General features: G+C 46.6%; 2 protein-coding genes across 8 annotated transcripts in view; one reads left to right on the forward strand and one right to left on the reverse strand.

Annotated features, from left to right (window-relative positions):
- relch (RAB11 binding and LisH domain, coiled-coil and HEAT repeat containing) overlaps positions 1 to 6,048 on the reverse strand; it is a 127,605-nt gene extending 121,557 nt beyond the window's left edge. Inside the window, 1 exon segment of the mRNA XM_072510122.1 lies at positions 5,631 to 6,048. Coding sequence (XP_072366223.1) covers positions 5,631 to 6,018 — 388 coding nt within the window. The 5' untranslated portion in view covers positions 6,019 to 6,048.
- A 102-nt stretch (positions 6,049 to 6,150) lies between these two features.
- The window catches only part of pign (phosphatidylinositol glycan anchor biosynthesis, class N), a 154,570-nt gene continuing 136,756 nt past the window's right edge, over positions 6,151 to 23,964 (forward strand). For 2 of the 7 annotated variants that reach the window (XM_072510114.1, XM_072510115.1), the window contains exons 1-3: positions 13,286 to 13,374; positions 15,249 to 15,509; positions 18,618 to 18,739. In XM_072510114.1, the coding sequence (XP_072366215.1) occupies positions 13,328 to 13,374; positions 15,249 to 15,509; positions 18,618 to 18,739 (430 nt within the window). In that variant the 5' untranslated portion in view covers positions 13,286 to 13,327. The other 5 variants (XM_072510119.1, XM_072510120.1, XM_072510117.1 and 2 more) reach the window with 4 other exon arrangements.

Genomic DNA, 23,964 nt, shown 5'->3' on the forward strand with positions numbered 1-23,964 from the left:
TTATGGAACTTTAAAAAGAGGTAAAAAGCATTCATGGAATGTCCTTTAACCTTACATTTAATATGCAGAATATTCCAGTATCAAGCTAATTGTTTTAATTCAGTAAACATTTTATTCTTTTATAGATAGGCTAGCAATTTTTCATTAATTTTAAATCACCCCACCTGCTCAAGCAACTTTAGTGTCTGTTAGTTTAATCTTGGACTTATGTCTGAGCGCCAGATTAGGCAACAGTGCTGATCCTCAATCACAAGGGGCAGCACGGTAGCCTTGTGGATAGCACAATTGCTTCACAGCTCCAGGGTCCCAGGTTAGATTCCAGCTTGGGTCACTGTCTGTGCGGAGTCTGCACATCCTCCCCGTGTGTGCGTGGGTTTCCTCCGGGTGCTTCGGTTTCCTCCCACAGTCCAAAGATGTGCAGGTTAGGTGGATTGGCCATGATAAATTGCCCTTAGTGTCCAAAATTGCCCTTAGTGTTGGGTGGGGTTACTGGGTTATGGGGATAGGGTGGCGGTGTTGACCTTGGGTAGGGTGCTCTTTCCAAGAGCCGGTGCAGACTCGATGGGCCGAATGGCCTCCTTCTTCACTGTAAATTCTATGATTCTATGATCTACATCATTGCGGAGATCAGCTCATTAGCCAAGAAGGCTTTTTCTAATCAAGAGTTCTCGGGAAAGCATATCTGCAGGAGGATGTTACGGACTTGCACCAATAAAGAGAGCTCTATTTGGAACAGCTATTTAATTGTTTTAGGAAGATGACAGATATTTGGATGTGCTTTCCACAAACATTGATTTTTCACTCTCTCCCTATTTCCATAACACCGCTTTTAAAACACATTTGATAATTGCAAACGTAGCAACATGGCGATGAGAAAAAGCTGCTTATATCTCCACAGAAGACAATGTTTGCTGCAAACTGCCAATTTGAAACTTTATTTTTACTGCAAAGGAATTATGAAGCATTCACACTCTACAGATTTAGAGTCAGTGTGAAGTGCAAACCGCCTTGCCTCAATGATATATGCAAAGCGTAAATCCGGTGTGAAGGCTTGAGCTCTCCCTGTTTCATTCCAGTATAGTACTCAGCATTTACACCGCAGCTGCAGTGTGAAACAAAAACTGTTTTGCAGTGATACCATTTTGTCGTGCAAATGCATTCTTCAGCTACAAACCATATTCTGGGGGATTTTTTTGTGCTTAAAATTGTATGGAATCCAAGCAAAGGATCTATATTGTTACCATTCAATATGTTGTTTAATATCGTGCTAACCTTGCCTCTTAGTGTAAGCAACAAAGAAAGACTTGCGTGTACATAGCATTTTTCACACTGCCCTAAACTGCTTCATAGGCGCTTACATATCAAAGTGCAGTCAATTTTGTAATACTGACATATGTGCGGGGTGATCTGCACACCATATCCTACCAGACAATGTTTTATGCAGTGTTGGTTGAAAGATAAAACCTATCTAGGATAACATGCAAAATCCTCTGCCCATTATCAAAGGCCATCATGGGATCACTTACATCTGCCCCGATGGGGCAGAGGGGACCTTAATTTAACACTGTACCTGAATGACATTACTCCATACAAGTCCCTCAGCGTTGGACTACAGTGTCAACTGGATGATGCAGTCAAGTTTCCTATACGAGGGGCCTTGAACCCAGGACTGCCTGACTCAAAAGTGAATGCTACTGCAAAGTCGAGGCTGAAATCTTAAAGTCATTATGTGTACAAGTTTATTATAAATAGCACTCAGCATGTGTTAAGTAAGGGTACATGATTAGTGGCTCTTACAGCTGTAGTTACACTGGACAGAACAGGAAGCATGAAACATGTTTAAATGGAAATACAAAAGGGTCATTTAGAGTAGATAGATTTTAAGCAATTAGCTTATAATCATGAGACTCAGGAAATGTTCAGTCAAAGCTCATCAGGTTGGATAATTACTTAAAAAACCCCACAGAATTAGAGCAGTGAAATTAAATTATTTTTTTAATAAAAATTTTCAAGATACTTGGAATGAAATATGGAAGAGTCATTAAACATGCTTTTCCTAATTTTCAATTGCTGTCCAATCCAATGCTACTAGGACCGTTGAGCTGGGGAGAAATTCTGGCTCTGAAACAAGACACTTTGCTACTTTACCTCAGCCAAAAGTTTCCAGAACCCTCTGTTGCTGTCACTGGCACAGCAAACAACCCTACCAGAGCGTCGCAAATGTTAATTATAATTAGATAATATTCAGATTTTAAAAATAAAAATTGATTTGCAATTTAGTGGCGTATAATTATTCAAGCAAACGTACAAGTCCAACTTTATGCACTCTCTCATCCACATCCAAAAGCAAGAGCATTGACAACTGAGAAATCATGTAATAAAATTAATATTGTAATATCAACCAGGCAATTTTCTCACAGCCCATACTTCCATCCGCTAACATGTACAATATGTTCTAGTAACTCTGACAACATAGGATGTTATTACAAATCGCAACACAAGAAATCAAGGGTAGGTAATGTTTGGCTGATACAGCAAGAACCTGTATTTATGCGGCACTTTAAATGTAATAAAACCTCCAAAGCCTCTTCACATGAGTGCAACACAGTTACATTTACATCGAACCATCGAGATATTAAGGCAGATATAATAGCTTGGTTAAAGAGGTAGGTTGGTTTTGAGGAAGAGGTTTTGGAAAGGAATTCCTGAGCTTCAGGCCCAGGCAGATGAAAGCTAGGTTACCAAAAGTAGAGCTGGTAAAATTGGGGATGCTCAAGAGGTCAGAATTAGAGAGCTTGGAGAGTCATGTGGTTGGAGGGGTGGTTGGAGGGAATGACAAAGATAGGGAGGGTGCAGCATAGAGGGATCTGAAACAAAAACAGAACATGCTGGACAATCTCAGCAGCACTGACAGCATCTGTGGAGAGAACACAGAGCTAATGTTTCGAGTCTGGATAATTCTTTTTCAAAGCTGAATCACATTCCGACCTGACACATTCCCACTGTGGTGTGTGCTAAACTGGGATTGATACTAAAATATTCAAAGGAGCTGAGCTCGTTTGCAAGGGCCTCTCAGACATATGACACGTCATGAGGTTGGAGGAGATTACAGAGATAGAAGGACGGCACAGAGGGATCTGAAAACAAGGGTGAGAATTTTAAAGGCAAGACCTTGCTTTACTGGAAGCCAATATCGGTCAGTCAGCACGAGAGTGATGGGTGAATAGGACTTGGTACGAGTTAGATTGTCAGCAGAGTTTATGGAGGGTAGAATGTAGGAGGTGGCCAGGAGTTGGCTGGAAACGTCAAGTCTGGACATGGATGAAGGTTTCACCAATGATAAGCTGAGATAGGGACAGAGTCGGACAATATTACAAAGGTGGAAATTTGCAGTCTTCATGATGGCACAGATATGTAATTGGAAGTTCATCTTAGGGTAAAATATGACATCAGTCTGGTTAAGTCTCAGGCAGTTGTCACAGAGGGAGGAATTAATGGCTATTGAATTAGATTGGGCACTGAAAATAATTACTTCAGTCAAGGTTATCTACTTTGGTAGCAAAAATAAGGTGGTAAATAATTATTCAAATGGGTGTAAATTGAGAGAGGTGGACACTAGGCGAGACCTTGGTGTTCTCGTGCATCGGTCGCTGAAAGTAAGCGCGCAGGTACAGCAAACAGTATAGAAGGCAAATAGTACGTTGGCCTTCATAGCAAGAGAATTTGAGTATAGGGGTAGGGACGTTTTACTGCAATTGTATAAGGCATTGGTGATGTCACACCTGGAGTATTGTGTGCAGTTTTGGTGTCCTTATCTGAGGAAGCATGTTCTTGCTATGGAGGGAGTGCAGCGAAAGTTTACCAGGCTGATTCCTGGGATGGTGGGACTGTCATATGAGGAGAGACTAAATTGGTTGTTATAATCAGTGGAGTTCAGAAGAATGAGAGGAGATCTCATGGAAACTTATAACATTCTAAGAGGATTAGACAGGGTAGATTGAATGTCCCCCGATGGTGGTGGTGTCCATAACTATAATAATAATGATGATATTTATTAGTGTCACAAGCAGGCTTACATTAACACTGCAATGAAGTTACTGTGAAAATTCCCTAGTTCCCACGCCTGTTTGGGTACAGTGAGGTAGAATTCAGAATGTCCAATTCACCTAACAATCACGTCTTTCGGGACTTTGTGGGAGGAAACCGGAGGTTCCGGAGGAAACCCATGCAGACTCCGCACAGACAGTGACCCAAGCTGGGAATCGAACCAGAGTCCCTGGAGCTGTGAAGCAACAGTGCTAACCACTTTGCTAACGTGCCGCCCTAGGGGGTCATAGTTTGAAGATAAGGAGTAAACCTTTTTCTCCCCGTGTGTGCGTGGGTTTCCTCTGGGTGCTCCGGTTTCCTCCCACAGTCCAAAGATGTTGGAGATATTTCTTCACCAGAGTGTGGTGAACATGTGAAATTCACGACCACAGAATGTAGTTGAGGCCAAAACATGATATAATTTCAAGATGGAAGTAGATATAGTTCTTGGGGCTAAAGAAATCAAGGTATTTGGGGGGGGGGGGGGAAGAAGAAGCGCAGGATCTGGGTATTGAACGTGATGATCAGCCATGATCATAATAAATGACGGAGCAGGCTTGAAGAGCTGAATGGACTCCTCCTGCTTCTGTTTTCTTTGTATGTTTCTTCGCAATATTTAGCAGAAGCAGTTTTCTTCTCATCCAGTTCTGTATGTCAGACAAGCAGTCCAATAATTGACAGAGGGGAGGAGTTGGGAGGGTAGAGCTGGTATTAACACTATGTAGATCAAAAATAAGAAAATGTGCAAACGGACCTTTTTTTAAAAATAGACGATGTGAACATAGAGCAGATACAAAATCAATGACTTTTTTCAACAATTGTTGAAACAGACTGACAGAACACCGCCTAATACAAGGCAATGAATTTGTGCAAGAAATAGTTAGCTACTGCAGTGCAAACCAGCTGGCCCTGAAGAACAAAATCAAATTGGCAAACCAGCCACCCTCATCCAATTCTACCTATGGTCGCTCAGCACGTTGGGTAGTACTCACACAAGTGTCACACCTGAATGTCGCAAAACAGGAAATTTTGATAAAGCCAAATAACACTCAACCACCAGGTGAAAAATAAATCCCACTGTACACCTGCCAATGCATATGTCCAAGACTAGTTACCCAATACGAAAAAGTGATACCATAGATGCGAATTCTAATCATATTACATAACAAAAACTACATAACTGCACTCGTATGTTATTGTTTGCAGTTCCCCATCTTCCTCGTCTGATCTTCTCAGGTGTATCTACCAATTTTTCTTGTTCTCCCCCCACCTCACCCCCAATCTCATGGGTGCTCTTCTCCCCACAACTTTCATCCTAACCCCTTTAAGAGGTTTATCTCCTGGCCCTTCCAAAGCAAACAGCTCTGTAACTCCACTGCTGACACTGCGAATCCACCTTGGCTGTCAAACCTCTTCTTTCCCTCCCCACCCCCCGCCGCGCACGGTCTCTTTCCTGCCTCGGGATTAACGGCACCCCGCTTTCGCTGAGGAGTTCCCCTCCCTTTCCCACCCAGCCCCGTGCAGGCGCCGCCTGCGCCACTCACTGAGTTGCCCGGGGGCCGGAGCCAGGTCCTTGGGGGGAGTGGACGTGTGCCGCTCAAAGTTGCCGGGGTTGGAGAAGTAATCGCGGAGCCGGGGCAGCTCCCGGCCGGCCTCCTGCAGCTCGGTGTGGAACTCCAGGGCGGTGAGCACGTACTGGTCGCGCAGCAGCTGGGCCGCCATGGTATCCAGGGGAACGCGGGGCGCCTCCGCCCCTGGCGGCAAGCCGGCCGAGGCCCCGCCGTATCCCGCCTCCGGCTGCTGAGGCGACAGGGGCAGCGGGGCGACGAGCGCGGCGGGGCCCGGGGCGCCGGCCTCCCTGCTCTTCCGCGATCTCCGCTCGGACTCCTCGTCAGAGTCGCTGAGGAAGGGGTTGACACTAGACGCCGCCATCTTCCCTCTCGTCTTCCTGCTGGCAGTCCCGCGACAGCTTCCGGCACAAACCCCGCCCCCGCCGGCAGCCCATTGGACAATAGGCCGGGCGACGTCAGCTGACGGACAGTATCCTGCGCCAATCGACTGTGTCGACGCCGAGGGTCAAAGGTTGCACGTACTGCGCGGGCGCCGCGCTGTGTCCTGGAGGGTCAGTGGGTCTCCCTGGATCATTGACAGCCACAGTCAGCCAGGTTAGTTCCTCCATTCACAACCTTTTAAATCATCAAACCCGTTCTTGCTAGACCTAACTCTGAAATAACTCGACTGAGGGAGTCACTTTGTGTCCACTTTAGCCCCAATCACTTGTCCAGGCACCTTGGGGATGTGTATCTAGCCTTCCAGAAGGCGTTTGACAAGGTGCCGCATAAAAGACTTCCAGAAGGTGAGATCGCAGGGGTTTGGGGGTACAAGTTTAGATTGCATTGAGGATTGGCCGTCTGACAGAAAGCAGAGTGTGCGGTTAAATGGGTCCTTCTCTGGCTGGCGAACTGGAACTCGCAGGGTTCAGTCCCCGACCTCAACTGTTTACAATCTATATAAATGATCTGCAAGCAAGGACAGAGTGTAACATAGCAAAATTTGTGGATGATATTAAAATAGGTGTAAAGCAGGCAGTGAGTGACAAGGAGGCACAGACTTTACAGGCGGATATAGATAGGCCAAAATTTGGCTGATGGAGTTTAATATGGATAAGTGTGAGGTTATCCATTTTGGCCGAAAAAAATAGTCAGGCATATGATTATCAAAATGGAAAGCAGATGCAAAATGTGTCTGGGCAGAGGCCTCTGGGTGTCTTTGTTCATGAATCGCAGAAAGTCTGTGTGTAGGTACAAAATGTAATAAGAAAGGCAAATAAAATAATCTTTATAATAATCTTTATTGTCGCAAGTAGGCTTACATTAACACTGCAATGAAGTTACTGTGAAAAGCCCCTAGTCGCCACAATCCGGCGCCTGTTCGGGTACACGGAGGGAGAATTCAGAATGTCCAAATTATCTAATAGCATGTCTTTCAGGACTTGTGGGAGGAAACCGGAGAACCCCGAGGAAACCCACGCAGACACGGGGAGAACATGCAGGCTCCGCACAGACAGTCACCCAAGCCAGAATTGAATCTGGGACCCTGGCGCTGTGAAGCAACAGTGCTAACCACTGTGCTACCATGCTGCCCACAAATGGAATGTTAGGGTTTATTGCAAAAGGACTGAAGTATAAAAGTAGAGAAGTATTGTTGCAATTGTCTAGGGTGTTGGTGACACCACATTTGGAGTATTGTGTCCAGTTTTGGTCCCCTTATTTGAGGAAGGACGTGGTGGAATTGGAAGCAGTTCAGAGGAGGTTCACCAGATTGATTCCGGGAATGAAGGGGTTGATCCAGGGATGAAGGGATTGATGTATGAGGAGAGATTAAACAGTTTGGGCTCATACTCGCTGGAGTTCAGAAGGATGCGAGGGGATCTGATCGAGGTGTATAAAATACTAAAAGGGATTGATAAAGTAAACGTAGACCAAACATTCCCCCTTGTGGGGCAATCTAGAATGAAAGGTCACAGATATAGGCTGAGAAGCGATATATTTAAAACTGAGATGAGAAGGAACTACTTTTTGCAGAGAATAGTGAATTTGTAGAACTCGCTGCCTGATAGTGCGATGGAACCTGAGCCATTAAATGGTTTCAAGAGGGAAATAGATATAATAGATATAGATTGAAAAAATGGGTTAAAGAGATATGGGAAACAGGTAGGGATGAGGCTTTGAGACCAGGAAGAGATCAGCCATGATCTGATTGAATGGCAGAGTAGGCTAAAGGGCTGAATTGCCTACTTCTGCTCCTAATTCCTATGTTCCATCTCTACCTTCCTGGAAAATATTTTTTCCTTTTGGAAGAGCCCTTCACAATGGCTTATGTGTGGAGACCCAAAAGCTAAGAGGAGGTTTAATCGAAGTGTGCAAAGCTAGGAATGGAGTAAATAAAGGGGAAAAGTTCCAGCAGCAGGACTGTCGGTATCACTAGAGCACACAGATTTAAGGTGATTAGCAAAAGAACCAGAGGTGACATGGAAACATTATTTTTACACAGCACACACCAAGGACATTTGGCAAATTGGATCCAGAATTGGCTGAGTGGTAGGAAGCAGGGGTGATGGTCGAGGGATCGTTTTCTGACTGGAAGCCTGTGCCCAGTGGGGCCCGCAGGGATCAGTGTTGGGGCCCTTGCTGTTTGTGGTTTATATAAATGATTTAGATATGAATGTAGGAGGGTTCATCAGTAAGTTTGCAGATGATAGGAAAATTGGTGGGGTGGTAAATAGTGAAGAGGATAGTTTTTGATTACAGGAGGATATTGATGGGCTGGTCAGATGGGCTGATCAGGGGCAAATGGAATTCAATCCGGATAAGTGTGAGGTGATGCACTTCGCCAGGACAACAAAGCAAGGGAATATTGTCAGGGCCCATGGCTTTGGCAGTATCCAGTGCCTTCATCCATTTCTTGATAAGGCGTGGAATTGATCGTATTGGCTGAAGACTGACATCTGTGATGCCGGGGGAGTTCCGGAGGAGACCGAGTTGGATCATCCACTCGGCACTTCGGACTGAAGATTGTTGCGAATGCTTCAGCCTTTTCTATTGCTCGGATGTACTGGGCTCCTCCATCATTGCGGACGGGGACATTTGTGGAGCCTCCTCCTCCAGTGAGTTGTTAAATTGTCCACCGCCATTCACGGCTGGATGTGGCAGGACTGTAGAGCTTAAATCTGATGCATTTGTTGTGGAATCGCTTAGCTCTATTACTTGCTGCATATGCTGTTTGGCACCTGTGTTGTAGCTTCACCAGGTCGACAGCTCATTGATAGGTATGTCTGGTGTTGCTCCTGTCATGCTCTCCTGCAGTCGTTATTGCACCAGGATTGATCCCCTGGCTTGGTGCTAATGGTAGAGTCGGGGATATGCCGTGCCATGAGGTTGCAGGCTGTGGTTGAATACAATTCTGCTGCTGCTGATGGCCCACAGCGCCTCATGGATGCCCAGTCTTGAGTTGCTCGATCTGTTTGAAGTCTATCCCAGTTAGCACGGTGGTAGTGCCACACAACACAATGGAGGGTATCCTCAATGTGAAGACGGGACTTTAACTCCACAAGGACAATGCGGTGGTCACTTCTACCGATGCTGTCATGGACAGATGCACCCGCAGCAGGCAGATTGGTGAGGATTAGGTCCAGTATGTTTTTTCCCCCTTGTTGGTTCCCTCACCGTCTGCTGCAGTCCCAGTCTAGCAGTTATGTCCTTTAGGACTCGGCCAGCTTGGTCTGTGGTGGTATGACCGAGCCGCTCTTGGTGATGGACGTTGAAGTCCCCCACCCAGAATATATTTTGCACCCTTGCATTTGAGAGTTAACCACATTGGTGTGGATCTGGAGTCTAACTCTTCTAATTCCAGCTCAGAACGCACTTTGTTTTTGATTTTACTGCCATATGGTAGAGAAAGAGCCAATGCCATACCTTGTTTTCTCTTTCCCAAAGCAGTTACCTTAGTCCACATAACTACTGCACTTCTCCATTGGTCATACGATTCCCTTTCAGAAAATAAGGGAGGATAGTCATATCCAGCCATCTTTATCCTCGGTTCAGCCATATATCCCTTTTTGTTTTTTTCTTTTCTCACTCACTCCTTGGTTTGATCTGGAAAAGTTGTACCTTTCAACCCTTCACGTTTACACAGCAACCATCCTCTGCTACCAATTGTTAGACGTTTTAGTTGCTGTGATATAAAGAGTCTAAAGTTCTGTTCCTTTTTCACAAACACACATTTATTTCATTCCAACAGCCTTTGCACAAAACTCTAACTATACATCACCTGACAGAGGCCACCTGAAGCCCCTTTACATATCAGTGTCAATTAATGGATACTTAACATAAATGAGACAACTAATTGCAATGTCTCTTAACCCATTACTTAACACTACTGAATTCTGGAGATTACTCAAAATAGGGTTTGATTTCCTGGAATTTAGCAGGTTCCGGGAAGTTTTCAATATATTAAAGGGAACCGTTAGGGTAGATGGAGAGAAACTCTCTGCTGGTTGGGGAGTGCAGGACTAAGGGACAGGGTCTGAACCAGACCATTCAGGACTGAAATTAGGAAACACTTCTTCATACAAAATGTGGCACAACTCTTCTGCAAATGGCAATTGATCAAGATCAATTAATTTTAACTCTGAGATTGATTGTTAACCAAAGGCATTAAAGGGTAGGAGGCAAAGGTGGGTATGTAGACGTAGGTTGCAGATCAGGCAGGATCTCGTTGAATGGGTGGAACAGGCTCGAGGGGCTAAATAACCTCCTCCTATTCTCCAAAGGGATTCTGGATAAATCTTTTTTAACAAAGAATGGTGACGATGCTCTGTAGCAAGTGGGTGAAGTTCATAGTAAAGATGTAGTTAAGTGAGAGCAAGATGAGCAGAATGAACAAAGGAATAGAGGTTATGGTGGTCCGGTGGAAGGAGACTCACATGGAGCACAGACATGTGCTGTGATGACAGTATCTGTCCTTCCTTTTCAAGATGAATTGCAATAGGTTTCGTTTGACCAAACATTTAATTATGTAGCTAGGCTAGCATTTTCACAATATCAAACCACAAAATTAAATCGTATCTTAGTAATGCTAAACCTCAAATTCTCCATCATCCTTATTACCAAATTCCCAGATTTCCTCATCCTTCGTAGTTCTGTCTATTTTGACTTACTGACTAACAGACTCAGTGATCCATTAATGTGCGTATATACCACACTGGTGTGTGTGTTGTCTGCATGTGTCAATTCTTCTCAGTCTGAATTCCAGCGACATTTTGTCTATTTCTCTTTGTCACATGTTGTGCTGTCCAGATACTTTTTGCAGCCAAGATGAGTGGGTGTGTACCAGGTTATCATTGACAGAGGTTCAAGTTGAAGCACACCTGTGTGATCCTTTCGGAAGTTCCATCCACTTTTTCCATCAAAGGGATTCCAATGTGACTTTATACTGAAGTCCAGTAAGAAGTCTTACCAGGTTAAAGTCCAACAGGTTTGTTTCGAATCACTAGCTTTTGGAGCACTGCTCCTTCCTCAGGTGAGCAGAGCTCCAAAACCTAGTGATTTGAAACAAACCTGTTGGAATTTAACCTGGTGTTGTAAGACTTCTTACTGTGCTCACTCCAGTCCAACGCCGCTTCTCCACATCATTATATTGAAGTGATGCTTTTAATTCTTCAATGTATTTTATTTTTCTCATATTGGAACATTGAACTGAACTTCAAAAAGTAGTCAAATCTGTTATGAAGCCCTTTATAATGTCCTGTGGCTGTGACAGGTGGCAGATAAATGCAAATTATTTTAGGCCGCCAACTACACCTTGCATTTATAAAATGTTTTTCGCGTAATCAGGCATTGCAAGGTACTTCCCGCAAGCACTATAAAAGAAAATGTTGACACCAAGCCACAGATGGAGATACTGGGGCAGATGACCAAAAAGGCCTGTTCAGAAAGGTAGGTTTTAAGAAGTGACGTAAGAGGAGGAAAAGTTTAGGGAGAGAATTCCAGAGCGTAAATTCTCTGCATTAATGAGCTGGATGTGAATGTGGGAGGTATGATCAGTAAGTTTGAAGATGACACAAAAGTTGGTGGTGTGGTAAACAGTGAGGAGGAAACCTTGGATTACAGGACGATTAGATGGGAAGAGCAGTGGTAAAAATAATTTAACCCTGCAAAGTTTGAGGTAGTGCATTTTGGAAGAACTAACCAGACGAGGGAATATACAATGAACGGTAGAACCCTAGGAAGTGCAGAGGATCAAAGGGACCTTGGTGTGCATGCCCATAGATCCCTGAAGCAGGACAAGTAGATAAGATGGTTAAGAAGGCATATAGGAGGGGCGGCACGTGGCGCAGTGGTCAGCCCCGCTGCCTAACGGTGCCGAGGACCCGGATTCGATCCCGGCCCCGGGACACTGTCCGTGTGGAGTTTGCACATTCTCCCCGTGTCTGCGTGGGTCTCACCCCCACTACCCAAAGATGTGCAGGCCATGCTAAATTGCCCTTTAATTTGGAAAAAAAGAATTGGGCATTTTAAATTTATATTAAAAAATTTAAAGGAAAGGCATATGGGATACTTGCCTTTATTAAACAAGGCATAGAATATAAGAGCAAGGAGGTTATGATGGAACTGTATAAAACGCTGGTTAGGCCACAACTGGAGTACTGTGCGCAGTTCTGGTCGCCACACTGTGGGAAGTGATTGCATGAGAGAGAGGGTGCAAAGAAGATTCACCAGGATGTTGCCTGGGCTGCAGTGTTTCAGCTACGAAGAGAAATTCGATAGGCTAGGGTTTTCCTTAAAGCAGAGAAGGCGGGAGGGGGTGGGAGTTACTGATTGAGCTGTCTTAAGATTATGAGGGGCTCCGATAGAGTGGATAGGAAAGAACGTTTCCCCTTTGCGGAGTGAGCAGTAACCAGGGTGCATAGAGGTTTAGAGGGTATGTGAGGAAGGACATTTTCACCCAGAGGATGGTTTGTATCTGGAACTCGCTGCCTGAAAGATGATAGAGGTGGGAACCCTGACAACATGTCAACATATTCAGATGAGGCCCTAAAACGCCACAGCATGCACGGCTACAGGCCAAGTGCTGGAGAATAGGATTCGAGTAGATAGGTACTTAATGGTCAGCGTGGGCACGATTGGCCAAAGGGCCTCTTCTGTGCTGTAAAACTGACTCCAATTGCATTTATTTCTATCCAGGTAATGCACATTAACTGGGGATTCACTTGTGCTCCTGTGAATAGGAACAGCCCATTGACTCTGTGGCTTTGTTGGTTAAAGTGCCAACCTGGTGAACAGGTGCTATTGTGTTCAAATCCCAGCAGAGCCTTATTTTGTTGGACCTGCTTTGTGCAGGGCAAAATCTATAAATAGGAACAGGTTCACCAGTTTACCCAAACTAATTGTATATAAATACGGACAGAGTGAAGCTGTTGTTCTGTTGGGAGGTGCACGTTTATATGCTTTTAGTATAGGGCTACACGGTAGCACAGTGGTTAGCACCGTTGCTTCAGAGCACCAGAGTCCCAGGTTCGATTCCCGGCTTGGGTCACTGTCTGTGCGGAGTCTGCACGTTCTCCCAGGTTTCCACATTTCCTCCGGGTGCTCCGGTTTCCTCCCACAAGTCCCGAAAGACGTGCTGTTAGGTGAATTGGACATTCTGAATTCTCCCTCTGTGTACCCGAACAGGCTCCGGAATGTGGCGACGAGGGGATTTTCGCAGTAACTTCATTGCAGTGTTAATGTAAGCCTACTTGTGACAATAAAGATGATTATTATTATTATAATGTGTATCTCTGTAAATAAATTGTTATTGCACACTGAGGACCGAAAGAGGGGATTGAAACTCTTTGTTCTGTCATGCTGGGAGTCTTCAATGAAATGTCCACTTTGTTTGGCGGTATTTGAAGAAATCAAGAATGACTTCAATATATTTATCTCCTGGTTCAATGAGTAATTACACTCTATGATGTGCTCAGATGATCGATACCTATCAGATAGTCCCACGTTTGATTTCTCAACTGGGACAGCAGTTCTGGTCGTCCTACAATTGACTCTGCAACCCCGGGCTGAGGAAAGACCAGGTTATGGAAGACGTGTGACACATAGAAATCTCAGCCGTGGGTGCCAATGGAACAACATAGTTGATCAAACAATTATTTTCAAGAGACGGGAAGAAATAATGGCCGGGATTCTCCGACCCCGCGGCAGGTCGGAGAAACCATGGGGGGACGCGAGAATCGCGCCCCGACGCCGGCTTCCCGATTCTCCCCAGCCGATTCTCGGGCGCCCATGGGATTCCTGCAGTGCCGGTCGGGGGCTGTTGAAAGTGCCCCCCCCCCCCCCCCGGCGATTCTCCGGGCCCCGACGGGCCGAGTGGCCGCCGAGTTCAGCCGTGTCCCGCCGGCGTGGGTTACTCAGGTGCCACACGGCGGGACCTTGAAGATGTGTCTGCGGGGGCCGTCCTGGAGGGGGGGATCAGGGGTGGGTGGGGGGGAGGGGGGGGATCCGACCCCGGAGGGTTTCCCCCCACGGCGACCTGGCCTGTGATCGGGACCTACTGATCGGTGGGCGGGCTGGTTCCGTAGGGGCGCCGGGCCCCTGTAGGGCTCCGCCATATTGCCCGGGGGCCGGCGCGGAGAAGGGAACCCCTGCGAATGCACGGAATCACGCCGGCCGTAACGCGCATGCACGGAATCACGCCAGCCGTAACGCGCATGCACGGAATCACGCCAGCCGTAGCACGCATGCACGGAATCACGCCAGCCGTAGCACGCATGTGCAGAATCACGCCGGCCGTTCCGCGCCGGCTGGAGCTGCGGGGACCACTCCAGTCCTGACCTAGCCCCCTAGGAAAGGGAGCGTTCCCAATTATCGGGGACGCCGGAGTGGGTGGCGCCGCTTTTCACTCCGGCGTGGCGACATAGCCCCATTATTGGAGAATCCCGCCCAATGTTTTATTTATTATTTGGTTTCTTTTAGACTTTAAGTATAAGAAATGGGTGGAGAAATGATTTTCCTGTGACGTAAAATTGAAACCTTAAAAATGAATTCCAAATTTCAGAGCCAATAACCTATAGTTAACCATTTTTTTGAAAATTAATACTAAAAGACCTTATTTTCCATTAGATATTTCTTATTGCAAGCATTCTTTCCCCCAAAATAGTTAAGCTGTGAAGAACTATCATATCCAAAAGACTCACAAGAATTGAGAGGGTGATGAATACCTGTGCATGTTAGAACAGACGATTTAAGCTGTAATTATTATAAAACAATGCTAATTTGAGGTTGCTAGCGAAAGGATTCAAAAGAGAAAATGCTGGAAAATCTCAGCAAGTCTGGCAGCTTCTGTAGGAAGAGAAAAGAGCGACCGTTTCGAGTCCGATGACTCTTTGTCAAAGCTGTGACAAAGAGTCATCAGACTCGAAACGTTCGCTCTTTTCTCTCCCTACAGAAGCTGCCAGGCTTGCTGAGATTTTCCAGCATTTTCTCTTTCGTTTCAGATTCCAGCATCTGCAGTAATTTGCTTTTATCCAGCGAAAGGATTCAGCTCTGTCAGAAATTTACCCACTCCGAGTGAACTGCTAAAATATTTCCATGCTTCTGTTTGCTTTTCAGTTTTTCTTGGAATGAAGTGATCGGGTTTTGGTTTGCAAACATGCTAGCGTTCTTCCTGATTGGCTTGCTTGTGCATCTCATCTTCTTTGCCTCCATTTTCGACATCTATTTCACCTCTCCCCTGGTACATGGAATGACTCCTCATCGAACGGCACTGCCACCACCGGCTCAGCGTCTTGTCCTCTTTGTTGCTGATGGATTACGTGCAGACACCTTTTTTGAGCTGGATGAGAATGGACAAACACGTTCGCCATTTCTCCGGTAGGAGCAACGATGTGAAGCACTTTAAAAAAAAAAAATGTCTTTGGGATTATGGAAGGTTTTTATGGGGTTAACATTGAGAAGGTGCTTCCTCGTTTGGAGGAGAATAAAAAAGAAAGGCACTAGTACGTCACTAGTAAATCCTGTCGGAATTCACGAGAGACTTTTTATACCCAGAGAGTGGAACTCACTACCACAAAGAGCAGTTGCGTTAAATAGCAAAAATGCATTTTAGGGGAAGCTAGATAGACACATGGGGCGGGATTCTCCCCTACCCAGCGGGGCGGGGGGTCCCGGCGTGATGGAGTGGCGGGACCCACTCCGGCGTCGGGCCACCACAAAGGTGCGGAAGTCTCTCCGCACCTTTAGGGGCCAAGCCCTCACCTTGAGGGGCTAGGCCCGCGCCGGAGTGGTTTCCGCTCCACTGGCTGGCGTGGAAGGCCTTTGGCGCCACGCCAGACAGGGCAGAAAGGACTTCGCCAGCCTGCGTAAGTCCACGCATGCGCGGGAGCGTCTGTGGCTGCTGACGTCATCCCCGCGCATGTGCAGGGGAGGGGGTCTCTTCCGCCTCCGCCATGGTGAAGACCATGGCGAAGGCGGAAGAAAAAGAATGCCCCCACGGCACAGGCCCACCAGCGGATCGGTGGGCCCCGATCGCGGGCCAGGCCACCGTGGGGGCACCCTTCCGGGGCCAGATCGCCCCGCGACCCCCCAGGACCCCGGAGCCCGCCTGCTCCCGCCGGTAAGGTAGGTGGTTTAATCCACGCCGGCGGGAGAGGGTAGACAGCGGAGGGACTTCGGCCCACCGGGGGCCGGAGAATCGCCGGGGGTGGGCCCGCCGACTGGCGTGGCGCGATTCCCGCCCCCGCCGACTCGCTGGTGGCGGAGAATTCGGGACACGGCGGGGGCGGGATTCACGCCAGCCCCCCGGCGATTCTCCGACCCGGTGGGGGGGTGGGAGAATCCCGCCCCACGGTGCTGAAAGAAATAGCAGGTGTTATTTATGTGGAAATCTTAACAAAAGCAGAGCAAGGCAATTTGATTGAAAGAAATGTTGCAGCTGAGCCCACCTTTAACGTTGAACTGAAGAGAGCTGTGAAGAAGGTCATGTGGAGAATCAGTACCAGCATGGACTTGATGGGCCAAATGACCTGTTTCTGTGCTGTACCTTCCACATAAATGAGATTGTAAGAAAGTCCCAGAATCGTCTTAGATCAAATACTTTATTTCTAGTTTGAGATTATTCCTGCCATGCACACACTGTTTTCAATTATGTGTGTGTTTTATGTTTTATTATTACGTTTATTTGGTGTACAGTGACGTAAAAGTTTTAAATATTTTATCCACTTCTTTGGGCCCAAAAGTTTCAGTTTGCCTCAGGAGTGCTGTCTATTCTGCAAGAAACATATTAGGCTGGATTCTCCATTATTGAGACTATGTCCCCACGCCGGCGTCAAACCGGTGGAGTTTTACTCCTGAAATTCCTGCAAAAACGTGAAACAAATTCCTAGCCCTGCAGGGAGCCAGCAGGGACCCGGAGTAAATCTCGCAGCTTTTGCTGCAGATACGGGCCCCCGCACCTCCGGGTCAGGGGCTGCGCATGCGCACAGCGGCGGCCTCCAGCGGCCATGCCGTGCTCCATGGCGGACTCGGACTGTGCAGCCAGACCGAAGAAAGAGTTCCCCCGATCGGCTGCGCGCCCGACCCTCAACGCCCGCACATTAAGTCCCCGGCCGCCTATAAGGCCCCCCCCAGGTCTCCGATCTGCCCGCCCCGACCAGGACGGCCGCTGACTGAGTCCACAGCCACCCAGCGAGCAGGTTAGTTCCACGCCATCGGGAAGCTGGCCGGTCAGGGGTGGAGGATTGCTGAGCGGGCTTCTGGCAATGGCCCCCCCGGCGGCGCGGCGTACTCCCCGGTTACTCCCCGGTGAAGCCGATTTTCGGTGCCCAGAGAATCGCCGAACTGGTGCCAGGCTTGATTATGGCATCAAACTGGATACTCCGCCCCAGCGCCAGCTGCGATTTCAGCATCGGGCTGTGAAGAATCCAGCCCATTTTGTCTCTGGACATTTGACAAGGTTCTGACTCCTGACCTGTTAAAGGTGTGCTCAGCTGTAACATTTCTTCCAATCAAATGGCCTCGCGCTGTTCCTGATAAAATTTCCACATCAATAACATCCAATTGGTTGAGGCTAGGGTGGAATCCACATTTCATAAAAAGGGAGAAATTTGTGATTTTTATTTGGAGGAAACACACGCAACGTTATCTTTTTATAGATACATTTTTTTTCAGTTGGATTGAACCACGAGCTGCAAGAAGAAACAATCAGTGTAGACACGGTGTGGCATCGATAACTGAGAAAGCAGAACACAGATTAGCCAATAAATTCCAGCTTTTTTGCTGCAGCCTCACATACTGAAACAAGCCACTCTGTGGCAATATAGATATCATAAAACAAAGTTATTTGGGGACTAAATAACACGGTGAATTCGAATGTAGAACAGATTGGCAGCGGGAACTTTCCTTTTTCTGCTGCCTGCGAAGATAGTAAATTAGGTTTGTTTCATATGGCAAGGATTGCAGGATTTTCCACTGGTTGAAACTTGGACTCAAAGACGCTGTTACTTTGTGGGCAAATGTGATGTTTAGTTCATGTAGACAAAGGCCTGACAGATAGCAAATAAGGCAAATGACCAGTTTGGTGGTGAAATTTGACAAATTAATTTGCGCTTCTTGACTCGATCTTCTAAGATCACCCCAGCGGCCAAATCAGGCACGCGGAGATGGGATTTGGTGAGATATCCCATGTAGAGGGATGTGCAACTTGTGGCATGGGATTGTAAATGGCAGTGGCCAATCTGGCGTTGCCAGATAGGTAGGGGAAGATGAAGGAGATAAAGAAGGTGTTCATTAATGGTTCGCTGTGCTCGTCATTGTTATATTCACTTGGCTCCAGGAGCACTCTGAACACAACAGATTTTTCTTAGTTTAAAAAAAAAAAATTAATCACATAGCAGTTTTTAAAATGGATGTTAAAAGTATCAAACCAAACCCATGTCCTGCTTCTTGCATGCCTGATTCTGTAAGTTGTTTTTGTGCCTGCAGGAATGTGGTAGAGCACAGTGGAAGTTGGGGTGTGTCCCACACACGGGTTCCCACTGAATCCAGACCTGGTCACGTGGCTCTGATTGCAGGGTTTTATGAAGACGTCAGTGCTGTTGCTAAAGGTAGGCAGCACTTAATTAATTTGTATATTTGCATTTGGCTTGCAGATTATAATTGTTTCCTTTTCTGCAAGTTCCAAAGTGATCTCGTTCAAGACCAAAGTAGGAATTATAAAGAAAATTAATGAATGCAAAATGTGAATACAAAGAATAACCCCCTCCCCCATGAGGTGATTATCACTTGGGCCTGTTAATAATGTGGGCGTTATTTGTAACTTCTTTGGTTGGTTAGTAAATTATAGTTTACTCTGCATCTGGCTGTGCAAACTAATATTTATTGCCCAGTATTAAGGCGACTAAATTGCACACTTGTCTCATTGTCACCTTTCAGCTTTAAAGATGCCATACTCTATAAAGTTTATCTGAGCAATCTTTAGGCTGTTTTGTGAAAATATTAACCGTCATCATCTGGACGGTTTAGCCTTATTTGGTTGCAACTTCACTTTGCGTCCATTTAAAACCTGCAGCATTATGAAACGTGATACGTTACCTGTTCCACCAGCCTAGCTCAGTTGAGCATTGCAACAGCGATTTGCACATCCATTTGTTTTCTTTAGAAAGTATATTTATTAGGATTTTACATTTTTGAAAACAACGCAGCAGAATTACAAAATAAGTACACTGCAGTAAGCAAGGAAAAATACAGCTCGACATACACGGATACGGATGGGAACAAGAGAACAACATTATCACTGGCTCGATACAATCGGTAGATATAGCTAGATGCCTCATTAAGCCCCACCAGAGACCAAAGGAGAAACAGGATGAAGCTATGAAAACATTGTGAAATTGTGCCCACCCTCCCATGACGCGCCTGCTCGCAATTACCACGAGAATTTAGGATAGGTTTTCCGCGCCATGTTTGGGCGCGCATCAGTATATATCTCGCTCAACTCCAGCAGTACCAGAGACACCATTGAGACACCACAGTCTCCTCTCCTCAGATACCAACCCTACCTGCACCGATGCAGGAACCAATCATGGATTCTTGACCCCCACCCTGACAAAAGAAATACACGAAAACCCCAGTTCTAAAGGGGACCAGTCTCAGGTCTAGCATAGAACCGAGGTCCATACATTTGTATAGAGAGGACCGGCAACAACCTGTTCAAATTATGATCAAGTTTCCGAGCTTCCCAAGAAAAACAGAGAGGGCAATGAGCCAGAGCTACCAGGAGTAAATTTCGGGATAACAAAGGATCAGGGCACAACCCTGGTTGCAAATTTCCTTGGCTCATGCCGACCACCTATCAATGAGGTAGAAAACAAGCTGCCCATTCAACCAAGAAAGTAACCCACCCCCCGAGGGGGGGAAGCAGGATATTAACAGATACAGGACTCGGCTCAACCCCAGGCCCCGATGCACCAAAGAAGCAAAACCCAGCTTCTCAGGACGTCCCTAATAGGCAACTTCAAGAAGGGTCATCCCAAGCTTCAGGGAGCAACTGGATAGCATCCACAGCGACGGACCTGGCCTCGCCCTGCACCCCACTGACACACAGGAATCAATACCCCCAGAACTTCGAGGACACCCCAGCCAAAACTGCACCTCTCCAACCACATCCAGCGCAGTGCACCACCCCCATTTATACTGGAAAGAAAAAAGGATAATTCTGCTAGCCCCAGCTGGGGAGACCCCATCACTGAAGAGAAGAAGAATCGTCAAGACATCCAACAATTGCCGCCCTGGGAGGGAGCACCAATTCCCTCCTCCTTGATGCAACCGGGGGAATCTCCCCTGAACTGAACCACCGGACTGGACCAGAATTAGTAACAGCAACCTGCTGACCGGCAGGAAGAAAGGGGGAAAATAATCATAGAATCATAGAAGTTTACAGCATGGAAACAGGCCCTTTGGCCCAACCAGTCCATGCCGCCCAGTTTTTACCATTAAGCTAGTCCCAGTTGCCCGCACTTGGCCCATAACCCTCTATACCCATCTTACCCATGTAACTATCTAAATGCTTTTTAAAAGACACAATTGTACCCGCCTCTTCTACTACCTCTGGCAGCACATTCCAGACACTCACTACCCTCTGAGTGAAAAAATTGTCCCTCTGGGCCCTTCTGAATCTCTCACCTTAAACCTATGCCCTCTAGTTTTAGATTCCCCTACCTTTGGGAAACGATGTTGACTATCTACCTTATCTATGCCCCTCATTATTTTATAGACCTCTATAAGATCACCCCTAAGCCTCCTACGCTCCAGGGAAAAAAGTCCCAGTCTATCCAGCCTCTCCTTATAACTCGAACCATCAAGTCCCGGTAACATCCTAGTAAATCTTTTCTGCACTCTTTCTAGTTTAATAATATCCTTTCTATAATAGGGTGACCAGAACTGCACACAGTATTCCAAGTGTGGCCGTACCAATGTCTTGTACAACTTCAACAAGACGTCCCAACTCCTGTATTCAATGTTCTGACCAATGAAACCAAGCATGCCGAATGCCTTCTTCACCACCCTGTCCACCTGTGACTCCACCTTCAAGGAGCTATGAACCTGTACTCCTAGATCTCTTTGTTCTATAACTCTCCCCCACGCCATACCATTAACTGAGTAGGTCCTGGCCTGATTCGATCTGCCAAAATGCATCACCTCACATTTATCTAAATTAAACTCCATCTGCCATTCGTCGGCCCTCTGGCCTAATTGATAAAGATCCCGTTGCAATCCTAGATAACCTTCTTCACTATCCACTGTGCCACCAATCTTGGTGTCACCTGCAAACTTACTAACCATGCCTCCTAAATTCTCATCCAAATCATTAATATAAATCACAAATAACAGTGGACCCAGCACCGATCCCTGAGGCACACCACTGGTCACAGGCCTCCAGTTTGAAAAACAACCCTCTACAACCACCCTCTGTCTTCTGTCGTCCAGCCAATTTTGAATCCAATTGGCAACCTCACCCTGGATCCCGTGAGCTTTAACCTTCTGCAACAACCTACCATGCGGTACCTTGTCAAAGGCTTTGCTAAAGTCCATGTAGACAACGTCTACTGCACTGCCCTTATCTACCTTCTTGGTCACCCCCTCAAAAAACTCAATCAAATTTGTGAGACATGATTTTCCACGCACAAAGCCATGCTGACTGCCCCGAATCAGTCCTTGCCTCTCTAAATGCTTGTAGATCCTGTCTCTCAGAATACCTTCTAGCAACTTACCTACTACAGACATTAGGCTCACCGGTCTGTAGTTCCCAGGCTTTTCCCTGCTGCCCTTCTTAAACAAGGGCACAACATTCACCACTCTCCAATCTTCAGGCACCTCACCTGTGGCTGCCGATGATTCAAATATCTCTGTTAGGGGACCCGCAATTTCCTCCCTAGCCTCCCACAACATCCTGGGATACATTTCATCAGGTCCCGGGGATTTATCTACCTTGATGCGCTTTAAGTCTTTCAGCACCACCTCCTCTGTAATATGCACACTTCTCAAGACATCACTATTTATTTCCCTTAGTTTCCTAACATCCATGCCTTTCTCCACCGTGAATACCGATGAGAAATATTCATTCAGGATCTCACCCAACTCTTGTGGCTCTGCACATAGATGTCCTTGTTGATCCTTAAGAGGCCCTACTCTGTCCCTAGTTACTCTTTTTCCCTTTATGTATCTGTAGAAGCTCTTTGGATTCTCCTTTGCATTATTTGCCAAAGCAATTTCATGTCCCCTTTTTGCCCCCCTGAATTCCCTCTTAACTCTATTTCGACAATCTCTATACTCTTCAAGGGATCCACTTGATCCCAGTTGTTTATGTACGTCATATGCCTCCTTCTTCTTTTTGACCAGAGTCTCAATATCTCGAGTCATCCAGGGTTCCCTACTTCTACCAGCCTTGCCCTTCACTCTAAAGGGAATGTGCTTACCCTGAACCCTGGTTAACACATTTTTAAAAGCCTCCCATTTACCAGCCGTCCCTTTGCCTGCCAACAGTCTCCCCCAATCTACCTCTGAAAGTTCCTGTCTGATACCATCAAAATTGGCCTTGCCCCAATTAAGAATTTTAACTCTTGGGCCAGACCTATCATTCTCCATAGCTATCTTAAAACTAATGGAGTTATGGTCACTTGTCCCAAAGTGATCCCTCACTAACACTTCTGTCACTTGCCCTTCCTTATTTCCCAAGACGAGGTCAAGTTTTGCCCCCTCTCTAGTCGGTCCATCCACATACTGAATGAGAAATTCCTCCTGAATACACTCAACAAATTTCCCTCCATCCAAGCCCCTAATGCTATGGCTGTCCCAGTCAATGTTGGGAAAGTTAAAGTCCCCTACTATTACCACCCTATTATTCTTGCAGCTACCTGTAATCTCCTTACATGTTTACTCCTCAATTTCCCGCTGACTATTTGGGGGACTGTAGTACAGTCCTATCAAGGTGATCTCTCCCTTCTTATTTTTCAGTTCCACCCATATAGACTCAGTGGGCGAACCCTCGGATATATCCCCTCTAAGTACTGCCGTGATGTTCTCCCTAATCAAAAACGCCACTCCCCCTCCTCTCTTACCTCCTGTTCTATCCTTTCTATAGCATCTGTACCCTGGAACATTGAGCTGCCAGTCCTGCCCCTCCCTTAGCCATGTTTCAGTCATAGCTATAATATCCCAGTCCCATGTGCCCATCCATGCCCTGAGTTTATCCGCTTTGCCCGTCAGGCCCCTTGCATTGAAATAAATGCAGTTTAATGTAGACTTTCCTTGCTCTCTGCCCTGCTTTCTCTGGTCATGCTTTACACACTCTCCCTTCCTGCCTTTTGTTTCCGTCCCCACTGACTTCCTACATCGGTTCCCATCCCCCTTCCACATTAGTTTAAACGCTCCCCAACTGCACTAGCAAACACACCCCCGAGAACATTGGTTCCGGTCCCACCCAGATGCAGACCGTCCGATTTGTACAGGTCCCACCTCCCCCAGAACCGGTCCCAATGTCCCAGGAATTTGAAACCCTCCCTCTTGCACCATCTCTCAAGCCACGTATTCATCCTAGCTATCCTGTCATTCCTACTCTGACTATCACGTGGCACTGGTAGCAATCCTGAGATTACTACCTTTGAGGTCCTACTTTTTAGTTTAACTCCTAACTCCCTAAATTCAGCTTGTAGGACCTCATCCCGTTTGTTACCTATATCGTTGGTGCCTATATGCACCACGACAGCTGGCTGTTCACCCTCCCCCTCCAGAATGCCCTGCAGCCCTAAGGAAAGAACTCCCGGACTTATCT

This window comes from Scyliorhinus torazame, chromosome 6 (genome assembly GCF_047496885.1).
Source record: "Scyliorhinus torazame isolate Kashiwa2021f chromosome 6, sScyTor2.1, whole genome shotgun sequence".
NCBI lineage: Eukaryota > Metazoa > Chordata > Chondrichthyes > Carcharhiniformes > Scyliorhinidae > Scyliorhinus > Scyliorhinus torazame.